Raw genomic sequence first — 10,828 nt, forward strand, 5'->3', positions numbered from 1 at the left:
GGATGATATTTGTACACTTGAAAGAACTTGCAGAGATCAGAGGGAGAGCTGGCATATCATAAATGTGTGGCAAACATGGTTGAAAAGCTCAACCGAGCATACAACAATGGCCTTCAATATTCATTTGGAGCACAAGGGGCATCATCTCTTTGCTGCATAAATGAAAGACATTGATATGCACGCACCGAAGTCAGGCCAGGTACCTTCTGCTGGGAAAAAGGTTGGGAGCTTCAACTCTAAGACAGGATAGAATACTTCTGCAAAGACCCTCAAATCACGTGTTCAAAAGAAAGAGACTCCGAATGAAAAGAGAATGTAGTTGATTTTATTCAACTCAAATGACAATAACATTTTATTGATCTGAGTACCAGACAGACAACTTGATGTACAGCCTATAAGGTTCACACAGACGGTACCAGACATGCAACTTGTTCTCTAGACAAAGAGCTTGATGTTCCGTAGGATACATATTCCAGCTATGCATAACGTGACACCTTACATTTTATTTATATGAGTACAAGCATAGACGTAGTAGAGGTACATATGAAATGGTATGGTGGATCAGGAAGCAAGGTCGACAGGCAGGGCAGGCCGGTGGCAAATTCTAGCAGTCGATGTTCTGCCCTGGGTCTACGCCTAACTGCTGGCAGAACCGCTGGTAGAAGCTGACCCTGGACTGTACTTTTCCTGGATTTCCTCCGCCGCACTCACCACTGTTGATGGCTCTGATGGTGGAGCCGAAGCCACCGCCTGAGGTGATCCCTTGGTGGCAGTTGCAGTTGGACATCCAGAACCACTGCTGTCTTGAAAGATATATGCCTGCATCCTTCCCCACGATCTCTGGGTTGTTCATGCCGTCGAAGCCAATGGCCTGCCCCGCTGCACCATAGTCGTAGTTCCTACCCGTAAAAGTTAGAGAGATATCTAGAGAGAGAGAGAGAGAATGAAAGATTTTCAATGTTGTTGTTTTGGTGGCATTTTATACAAAGAAATAAAAAGGTCATATGTTGCGATCCCACGGTACCATGAGAATTTTATTTCATTCAAACTTAACTCATGTTTTAATTAGATCCCAAGGAAAATGATAAATTAAAATAAGAAGCACAGCCGTCTTTTTGAGAAGGAAACTAGGGTGGGGGGAGAACCAGTGAAAAGGCAAAAATGACGCCAAGAAATCATGTATTTGTCTTAACGCATGAGAAATTAATATGTAAATGATTGTTACCATGATAGCTGCAACGGTCCTCTGCCAAAGTAACTTTTGCCTGGAGCACAAGGATATATCTGGTAGCTTTGATCGCAGTGTACAGAAGGATCTAACGTTTCGTTGATCTTGCAGAGGCCTACAGTTTTCATGTTGTCAAAGAAACATATTAAACACTTCACTTCATGAATACCAACTGCTTCTATAACTTAAAATGCAAACTGAAAAGGAATATTTTTTATAGTTGATTATTGCCACATAAGAGAGCTAATTGCTGACATATTTCCTGTTTCATGCATGGCATTAGCAAGGAAAGCAGCTAGCTCCCTCTTTTGAACGTCGGTGCCGCCGGTGGTGCCAAAGCCGTTGAAACTTTCTGCGGCAGATATGAAGGAATCATAGTTATAAAAGCCTTTTCCCTCACAACCATCTTGAGGAAGGAGGGTATTGAAGAAATCAGAAGTGACGATTGTCCTTGGAGTGTCCTGGGCCAAGCCCACTTCCAGGACAAGAGCTACAAGAACAAACCCAAGAAACTGTGTGTAGCTCTTCATGATTCTGATTATGATCACTTCTCTTGTAATGCCCTTTCAAAAATAAGAATTTTAGACTACCAATGGGGCGAAGAAGGATGCTTAATTTATTATCTTTGCACATACAAAAGAATCAAATATATACATATCGATAAGCGTCCATTTCTGGTCCTGAAATCTTTTGAGAAAAAACGTCAATATTTGCTCTTGGAATTTTGAGAAGATAAGAATGCTCAGTTTTCTTGTTCGACCCCTGGTTGGGATCTGAATGGTTTGCTGGGTGCTCTGGTGAACTCCAGAATTTGCTGTCTCATGCTCTGTATGGGTAATTTAATTAATTAGATGCTGCCAATTAAAAGGTTTTGCAGCGCGTTGATTAAGACGAATTGAACAGATTCATAGAGAAAATGCAAAGCCAATCAAGATAGTACCAAAAGACCATACTTTTACACTGAAAGAACTTTATATATATATATGTTGAATGATTACTCTAATTTTTTAAAGACACCAATATGCACTATCCAATTCTATATGATGGACAGTTATCAGAAAAATAAAGAAAAAATGTGATACACATTTTCATCATTTGATATTCATTTACATTTTTTTGTCATTGTTGTTCTTTCAACCATCTATTTACTTTAGGTCCATGTAACTATATATATATATATATATATATATATATATATATAGAGAGAGAGAGAGAGAGAGAGAGGGGGGGGGGGAGAGAGAGAATGTGTGTTTATTCTAGAGGGGATTATTGTAAAGGACAGGGTGGGGTTGGTAAATAGTCAGTTTCTACGCAAAACTGTCCCGAGATTTCAAAGGTAGGCATTATACTTTATGCTGACGACAGAAATGGTGAATACTTCTCATGTTCCATCAAAAGGTTGGTTACATGCAAAGGCTTTCAGATTAACCACATATAGGGCCAGAGGCAAGTGTGGATAATTGCCTTCACATGCCAAAAAAAAAAAAAATTATTTTCATATTGATACTTTAGAACAGTTTTTTCAGTTTACCTACTGGGTGCCTCTTAAATTAAAATTTAAAACTTTTAGTTTAGCCAGAACTTTCTGGTTTCACCCGTGATTACATATGATCAAAAGAGAGAGATAGGGAAGGGGAGAGAGCATGCAGGAAACTTCATTTTACTGATCTCAATGACAATAACATCTTATTTATCTGAGTACAAGCATAGTAGTAGAGGTCTCTATTCAATAGTATGATGGATCAGGGGCAACGTTGACATGCAGGGAAGGGCGGTGGCAAATTCTAGCAGTAGAGGTTCTGGCCTGGGTCTACCCCGAACTGCTGGCAGAACCTCTGGTAGAAGTTGATCCTCGACTGTACTGTTGCTGGATTTCCTCCGCCGCACTCACCACTGTTAATGGCTCTGATGGTGGAGCCAAAGCCACTACCTGTTGTGATCCCTTGGTGGCAGTTGCTGTTGGACATCCAGAACCACACTGCTGTCTTGAAAGATATGCTTGCATCCTGGGCCACGATCTCTGGGTTGTTCAAGCCGTCGAAGCCAATGGCCTGGCCAGCTGCGCCATAGTTGTAGTTCCTACGTGTGTATGCATATCCATATCCCAAAGTAAGAATGATGGGCAAATATGCAGCTTGAATAACATTTGTCTTTAGTTCATTTCATGGGTGCTACTCACAAATGGGCAGAGAAGGGGGCTCACACGGGCTTTGCCCTCCCGACAAAAAATGCTTTTTAAAAAATTTACGTGTACATTTTAAAAAATTTCAGTTGTCCCATGTAAAAATTTTGAAAAACGATATTTTTAGCTTCTCGCAAAATTTAAAACTTTAATTTGACCCCTTTCAAGAAAAATTTCTAGCTCTACTCATGCACATTACTCAAGAACTGAACAGTATGTCATAGTCCACTCAGATCCCAAACCAACTGTGTAAGGAGGGAGAGCTAGGCCCTCCTTCCAACAGCTCCTACTCACCCCAAAAAAGTGTATAGAGAGAGAGTTGCCGACAAATGGAAAATAGAGATTGATTCTCTTAACTGGATCTAATGGAAAATGTTAATAGTAGGATGGAAAAATAAGAATCACAGAATTTTTTTAAACAAAGAAAAAAAAAAAACCAATGGTGAAACATGGTGTTTTCTCTTTAAATGCTAGAGTAGTCTATATGTAAATGACAGTTACCATGATAGCTGCAGTGGTCCTCTGCCAAAGTAACTTTTCCCTGCAGCACAAGGATATTGCTGGTTGCTTTGATCACAGTAGTTGCTGCCAGGGTTTTGTTCATTTATGTAGCACAAGCCTACAGTTTGTACATATTGTTAAAACAAACATAGTATTGCATAATTCAAAATGCAAAGGGAAGTACTATATTAGAAACAGCATCTGTATGCATGGAAGTAGTTATTGCCACAAAACAGAAATCTAATGGACGACATACTTCCTGTTTCATGCATGACATTAGCAAGGAAAGCAGCTAACTCCCTCTTTTGAACGTCGGTGCCGCCGGTGGTGCCAAAGCCATTGAAACTTTCTGCTGCGGATATGAATGAATCATAGTTATAGAAGCCTTTTCCCTCACAACCATCTTGAGGAAGGAGGGTATTGAAGAAATCAGAAGTGACGATTGTCCTTGGAGTGTCCTGGGCCAAGCCCACTTCCAGGACAAGAGCTACAAGAACAAACCCAAGAAACTGTGTGTAGCTCTTCATGATTCTGATTATGATCACTTCTCTTGTAATGCCCTTTCAAAAATAAGAATTTTAGACTACCAATGGGGCGAAGAAGGATGCTTAATTTATTATCTTTGCACATACAAAAGAATCAAATATATACATATCGATAAGCGTCCATTTCTGGTCCTGAAATCTTTTGAGAAAAAACGTCAATATTTGCTCTTGGAATTTTGAGAAGATAAGAATGCTCAGTTTTCTTGTTCGACCCCTGGTTGGGATCTGAATGGTTTGCTGGGTGCTCTGGTGAACTCCAGAATTTGCTGTCTCATGCTCTGTATGGGTAATTTAATTAATTAGATGCTGCCAATTAAAAGGTTTTGCAGCGCGTTGATTAAGACGAATTGAACAGATTCATAGAGAAAATGCAAAGCCAATCAAGATAGTACCAAAAGACCATACTTTTACACTGAAAGAACTTTATATATATATATGTTGAATGATTACTCTAATTTTTTAAAGACACCAATATGCACTATCCAATTCTATATGATGGACAGTTATCAGAAAAATAAAGAAAAAATGTGATACACATTTTCATCATTTGATATTCATTTACATTTTTTTGTCATTGTTGTTCTTTCAACCATCTATTTACTTTAGGTCCATGTAACTATATATATATATATATATATATATATATAGAGAGAGAGAGAGAGAGAGAGAGAGAGGGGGGGGGGGAGAGAGAGAATGTGTGTTTATTCTAGAGGGGATTATTGTAAAGGACAGGGTGGGGTTGGTAAATAGTCAGTTTCTACGCAAAACTGTCCCGAGATTTCAAAGGTAGGCATTATACTTTATGCTGACGACAGAAATGGTGAATACTTCTCATGTTCCATCAAAAGGTTGGTTACATGCAAAGGCTTTCAGATTAACCACATATAGGGCCAGAGGCAAGTGTGGATAATTGCCTTCACATGCCAAAAAAAAAAAAAATTATTTTCATATTGATACTTTAGAACAGTTTTTTCAGTTTACCTACTGGGTGCCTCTTAAATTAAAATTTAAAACTTTTAGTTTAGCCAGAACTTTCTGGTTTCACCCGTGATTACATATGATCAAAAGAGAGAGATAGGGAAGGGGAGAGAGCATGCAGGAAACTTCATTTTACTGATCTCAATGACAATAACATCTTATTTATCTGAGTACAAGCATAGTAGTAGAGGTCTCTATTCAATAGTATGATGGATCAGGGGCAACGTTGACATGCAGGGAAGGGCGGTGGCAAATTCTAGCAGTAGAGGTTCTGGCCTGGGTCTACCCCGAACTGCTGGCAGAACCTCTGGTAGAAGTTGATCCTCGACTGTACTGTTGCTGGATTTCCTCCGCCGCACTCACCACTGTTAATGGCTCTGATGGTGGAGCCAAAGCCACTACCTGTTGTGATCCCTTGGTGGCAGTTGCTGTTGGACATCCAGAACCACACTGCTGTCTTGAAAGATATGCTTGCATCCTGGGCCACGATCTCTGGGTTGTTCAAGCCGTCGAAGCCAATGGCCTGGCCAGCTGCGCCATAGTTGTAGTTCCTACGTGTGTATGCATATCCATATCCCAAAGTAAGAATGATGGGCAAATATGCAGCTTGAATAACATTTGTCTTTAGTTCATTTCATGGGTGCTACTCACAAATGGGCAGAGAAGGGGGCTCACACGGGCTTTGCCCTCCCGACAAAAAATGCTTTTTAAAAAATTTACGTGTACATTTTAAAAAATTTCAGTTGTCCCATGTAAAAATTTTGAAAAACGATATTTTTAGCTTCTCGCAAAATTTAAAACTTTAATTTGACCCCTTTCAAGAAAAATTTCTAGCTCTACTCATGCACATTACTCAAGAACTGAACAGTATGTCATAGTCCACTCAGATCCCAAACCAACTGTGTAAGGAGGGAGAGCTAGGCCCTCCTTCCAACAGCTCCTACTCACCCCAAAAAAGTGTATAGAGAGAGAGTTGCCGACAAATGGAAAATAGAGATTGATTCTCTTAACTGGATCTAATGGAAAATGTTAATAGTAGGATGGAAAAATAAGAATCACAGAATTTTTTTAAACAAAGAAAAAAAAAAACCAATGGTGAAACATGGTGTTTTCTCTTTAAATGCTAGAGTAGTCTATATGTAAATGACAGTTACCATGATAGCTGCAGTGGTCCTCTGCCAAAGTAACTTTTCCCTGCAGCACAAGGATATTGCTGGTTGCTTTGATCACAGTAGTTGCTGCCAGGGTTTTGTTCATTTATGTAGCACAAGCCTACAGTTTGTACATATTGTTAAAACAAACATAGTATTGCATAATTCAAAATGCAAAGGGAAGTACTATATTAGAAACAGCATCTGTATGCATGGAAGTAGTTATTGCCACAAAACAGAAATCTAATGGACGACATACTTCCTGTTTCATGCATGACATTAGCAAGGAAAGCAGCTAACTCCCTCTTTTGAACGTCGCTGCCGCCGGTGGTGCCAAAGCCATTGAAACTTTCTGCTGCGGATATGAATGAATCATAGTTATAGAAGCCTTTTCCCTCACAACCATCTTGAGGAAGGAGGGTATTGAAGAAATCAGAAGTGACGATTGTCCTTGGAGTGTCCTGGGCCAAGCCCACTTCCAGGACAAGAGCTACAAGAACAAACCCAAGAAACTGTGTGTAGCTCTTCATGGTTCTGATTATGATCACTCCTCTTGTTGTGCCCAGCTTGGTGCATTTTATCTGGCATTTATAGGCATCAAGTCAGTGATCACACTAATGGAGTCTTTGAACTTATCAATTGAGGGTGCAGAGTCGGTCTTGAGTGTAGCTTGGAAAGCTCCATTTTCCTTCCCCTTCAATTTCCTGCCACTACTTCCACATTGACCAGTCTTTTCATTTGCGGAATTTTTGCACAGGCCTTTTCTTTTAGCTTCAGTCCTCATTAGGGGTCTCATATTTTTGGTTTTCTTGATACTGGCTTTTATCTTGTGGACGAATAATACAAAGACGTGCTCCACTTGAATCATGTCATAATTGAATGCTTTTCATGCTGTTCTTTCATTACAGTTGAAATATATTTTTTTAAAATTTTTATATAGGATAAGTGAAATTTTTTAAAATTCACATATAAATTAAAAGAAAAGTTTTTGGGAAAGGAGAGGGGGCGGTGCCATGGCTCCTGCCAGCCCCTTGACTCCACCCCTGGTCACAGGGGCCATTATATTTTGGAAAATATTTACATAAGCCAAAACAAGATCTTAAAAATGTTAATAGGTTGGGTGAGTTGAACTAGTATTTCATCTTACCACTCAACAAAAAGGCTAAAGCCCCTTACTATTCTTCCATTGCTTCAAGATATTCGATTTGTTTTGGTGTTCAAATGTGATATTCTTCATGCTTCAACTTAGATATTGGTGCTTACATTTGCAATATAAGAAGTTAGGGTTTTGGAAATTTGAAATGAAAACTGACTACTTACCAACCCCACCCATCTATTACGCACAAAATGTTAACATATAGATTTATAGATTTTGAAATCTGGGGGGCGGTCAAGGCCCCTGGCTCACACTCGACCCTTGAAAACACTTGTTTGTTCTGTCTGTGCTAGTCAAAATCAAGCAACCAATGAAAGTCAAGCCGCCCCTATATGACCAGCAAGCAATTTCAGCATTCTTTGGGTCGACATTGTGAACTTGGATCATGACAAAGTAGAGAGTAATACAAAGAAAAAATTGTAAGTGATTGGACAAATAACAAACCACTATATAAGTTTCAAAAAAACTAAAAAATAGGTGCTGTTAAAATTGCTTATTAATAGAAGAACCGGTCCTCCCTTGACCAAGGAATGATATTTTTTGTCTTTACGAACGACGTTTTGTTGTTTTCTATTAAATATTTAATTTCCATTAGTGGGGAAGTTAATTCCTCCAAAAGTTTTATGCGTATCTTTTAACATTTAAAAGTTGAGTAGCGATTTGTCATTTAATTTCTTACAGTATGAGGCATACAAATTTTTATAAGTAAACATGATCACTTAGAGAATGTATTTCAAAAAGTGGGTGCATATCAGTTAATTTTCAAAAGTTGAGAAGTGATTTGTTAACTTGCCTAAGCATTTGGGGCCTTTTTTCTTAACTTTTTAATAATCTAAAGCATTTTAAAAACCATATCCACGAACATTTGAATTCATGAGTCTATAGTCTTTGTGGATGAAGTCAAGTTCACGTTGCTCACGTTTTGATTGTACAATCGCCGTCCATCTTTGTGGATGAACGCCGATCGGTGGTCCGATTGCTGGACCATTTCTATGCCCAACAATGTGACGTGATGTGGGAAGAAATTTTATCAACTTATCCGGAAGTCGTTGTTGTCTAATATTAATTTTCTCAATGCTCCAAATATGAGACCAATTTTTTATTGACAGAAAAAAAAAATATCTCAACTAATTCTTGAATTGTTGATGAAAAGATGATGGGGAAGACATAAACATATAACTTGTTCTTCTTTTTCCCTTCGCTTTCAATGTTCTCTATATTTAAACTCATTGGTAGTAAAACAGGTAGCTACCAGACCCTCATACGCTATATTTTGGGGAGAATTGCTTAAGTCTTTGATTTTAATGAAATCCAGCGGTGGTGATTACGTTGAACAAGAAGGAAATCCAGTTGGATTTTGAATAAACTGAAATGCGCTTCAATGGAGGAAGCAGATGAGTTTCCTTAATTGATAAATTTTGTCTCCTTTGATAGATATTTCAGTCTCTTGAAAATACAAATAAATTTTCATTTTTTCTGCTTAATTCTTTACTATGTGATCTTCTTAAAATTGGTGGTCAATTGTGTCTTCGAGAGTCCAAAATGCCCCTCAATGGAAGAAAAAAATGAGTTTCGTTAATTGAATTTTTTTTTTCCGTCTCATTTGAGAGATATTTAAAATACAAATAAATTTTTAATTTTTTTAAGTTAATCTTCACTGCATGATCTTAAACTTAATGACCCAACAGACCCCATCAAGTCTAGCATATGTAGAGGCTTTCTTGATGCAAGCCTTGATTTTGCTGAGAATTACCAACTGATGAAGAGGCCTCTGTTTAATATCATGCATATCATGAAAAAATAATAAGTAAAAGTTAGGTTTTTAATTTAAAGTGGACATTGAGAGGCATTTGATAACCTCATGTCTGTTGTCTGAAGTAGGATCTTAGATTTTAGGCTTTCAGATCCTTGATTTCTAATAAGGATAGTTCAAATTGTTTTTGTCAAAGATGCACAAATTAAACTTAGTATAAATTTGTAAATCTTTTATGCATCTTGAAATCTGTGGATCTCATATGCCTGACCACTTTCTCATCCCTTCTTTGATTTGAGTTCCACACACTTTGAAGCACAATGAAGACCTTAAATCAAAATTTTAAAGTTAGTTAAAATTTTATATGATCAGGCCGACGAAAATTATTTGTTTCTATTTCTCAAACCAAACAAAGGATCATCACTACAATTTTCTTCGGCTTGATCACTTAACTGTAGTTATGTGTTGGGCAATATAAAGGATGTACAGGTCCTTGCCTCCTTGTTAATCACCTTGGAGTTTCCTATCAAGAAATTCATAACATGAAGCACATACTTGAATTTTCCTTGCCAGCCCACCCAAGTCTCCACGCCTTTAGGAAAGCTCAACCAGCATAGATTAACTGGCCGGGCAGGCAGACCGGTAAAAAGTCTGGTAGTCAATTAAATTTTCATGAATGCTGTTTGTCTGAACAGTAAATGGTAGATGGACGACAATACTTTAGTTAACGGGTGTACCACTCTCTACCCTGGTCGCAGAACAGCCTTGGACTCTAGGGGCAAGGGAAAAGGAAATGGGTTTCAACCTCTTCAAGATATCACCAAAGCAAATTTTCCTTTAGAAAACCAATTTACTGAGATTGTTTGAGATTATTGTAGAATACCTGCATTCTTATTACAACAGCATTAATCCTCCAAGTGGTGTGGCCTATATGTTCCAATCACATTATCTCAATGCCTTTGTGTTTCAGTACTTATACCAATCAAACAATGAACAGAAACCGTGAAGTTGTCACTACGTGATTCTTTGAGCACAATACTGGGATGAAGGGTGTGCAGTAGACCACCCAAATTGCCGGAAAGGTCAGCAAATTAATGGGTTTTGCCGCTTTTCACATAAGTGGAAAAGTTTCACCAAGCCAAGCAAGATAAACATTAAGTGATGATATTTGTGCATTGAAAGATCCCCCAGAAGCCAGAACTCAAAGAGAGAAAAACATAAATATGGCACAATTAATCGTAGTTAAAAAGCTCAACCAAGCCCAAAAATTGAGGCTCTCACTAAACAACATATGTAAGAGAGAGAGAGAGAGAGAGAGAGAAAATGCAGGAAAC

The 10,828-nt window shown here is 38.3% G+C and overlaps 3 protein-coding genes across 3 annotated transcripts; all 3 read right to left on the reverse strand.

Annotated features, from left to right (window-relative positions):
- Positions 1-415: 415 nt before the first annotated feature.
- Positions 416-1,779, reverse strand: LOC116254477 (endochitinase 4-like). The gene is made up of 3 exons (XM_050076799.1): positions 1,488-1,779; positions 1,226-1,343; positions 416-899 (listed from the first exon to the last, which is right to left on the reverse strand). The coding sequence occupies exons 1-3, from the start codon at positions 1,756-1,758 to the stop codon at positions 605-607; spliced, it is 684 nt and encodes a 227-aa protein (XP_049932756.1). The 5' UTR covers positions 1,759-1,779; the 3' UTR covers positions 416-604.
- Positions 1,780-2,798: 1,019 nt separating this feature from the next.
- Positions 2,799-4,459, reverse strand: LOC116254470 (endochitinase 4-like). The gene is made up of 3 exons (XM_031629872.2): positions 4,168-4,459; positions 3,912-4,029; positions 2,799-3,307 (listed from the first exon to the last, which is right to left on the reverse strand). Exons 1-3 carry the CDS (start codon positions 4,436-4,438, stop codon positions 3,013-3,015), a joined length of 684 nt encoding a protein of 227 aa, XP_031485732.1. The 5' UTR covers positions 4,439-4,459; the 3' UTR covers positions 2,799-3,012.
- A 1,076-nt stretch (positions 4,460-5,535) lies between these two features.
- On the reverse strand, positions 5,536-7,139 carry LOC116254462 (endochitinase 4-like). Its single transcript, XM_031629861.2, has 3 exons — positions 6,845-7,139; positions 6,589-6,706; positions 5,536-5,985 (listed from the first exon to the last, which is right to left on the reverse strand). Exons 1-3 carry the CDS (start codon positions 7,113-7,115, stop codon positions 5,691-5,693), a joined length of 684 nt encoding a protein of 227 aa, XP_031485721.1. The 5' UTR covers positions 7,116-7,139; the 3' UTR covers positions 5,536-5,690.
- Between the last annotated feature and the right edge of the window lie 3,689 nt (positions 7,140-10,828).

The sequence above is a fragment of the Nymphaea colorata genome, chromosome 1 (assembly GCF_008831285.2).
Source record: "Nymphaea colorata isolate Beijing-Zhang1983 chromosome 1, ASM883128v2, whole genome shotgun sequence".
In the NCBI taxonomy this organism is placed as follows: Eukaryota; Viridiplantae; Streptophyta; class Magnoliopsida; order Nymphaeales; family Nymphaeaceae; genus Nymphaea; species Nymphaea colorata.

What these genes read in the sequence shown, in the direction of transcription:
- LOC116254477 (XM_050076799.1), bottom strand. Translation starts at nt 1,758, where the DNA reads ATGAAGAGCTACACACAGTTTCTTGGGTTTGTTCTTGTAGCTCTTGTC. An exon ending in TGCCATGCATGAAACAGGAA is followed by an intron (nt 1,344 to 1,487) that starts ATATGTCAGCAA and finishes TGAAAACTGTAG; the next exon opens with GCCTCTGCAAGATCAACGAA. An exon ending in GGACCGTTGCAGCTATCATG is followed by an intron (nt 900 to 1,225) that starts GTAACAATCATT and finishes TTTTACGGGTAG; the next exon opens with GAACTACGACTATGGTGCAG.
- LOC116254470 (XM_031629872.2), bottom strand. Translation starts at nt 4,438, where the DNA reads ATGAAGAGCTACACACAGTTTCTTGGGTTTGTTCTTGTAGCTCTTGTC. An exon ending in TGTCATGCATGAAACAGGAA is followed by an intron (nt 4,030 to 4,167) that starts GTATGTCGTCCA and finishes TACAAACTGTAG; the next exon opens with GCTTGTGCTACATAAATGAA. An exon ending in GGACCACTGCAGCTATCATG is followed by an intron (nt 3,308 to 3,911) that starts GTAACTGTCATT and finishes ATACACACGTAG; the next exon opens with GAACTACAACTATGGCGCAG.
- LOC116254462 (XM_031629861.2), bottom strand. Translation starts at nt 7,115, where the DNA reads ATGAAGAGCTACACACAGTTTCTTGGGTTTGTTCTTGTAGCTCTTGTC. An exon ending in TGTCATGCATGAAACAGGAA is followed by an intron (nt 6,707 to 6,844) that starts GTATGTCGTCCA and finishes TACAAACTGTAG; the next exon opens with GCTTGTGCTACATAAATGAA. An exon ending in GGACCACTGCAGCTATCATG is followed by an intron (nt 5,986 to 6,588) that starts GTAACTGTCATT and finishes ATACACACGTAG; the next exon opens with GAACTACAACTATGGCGCAG.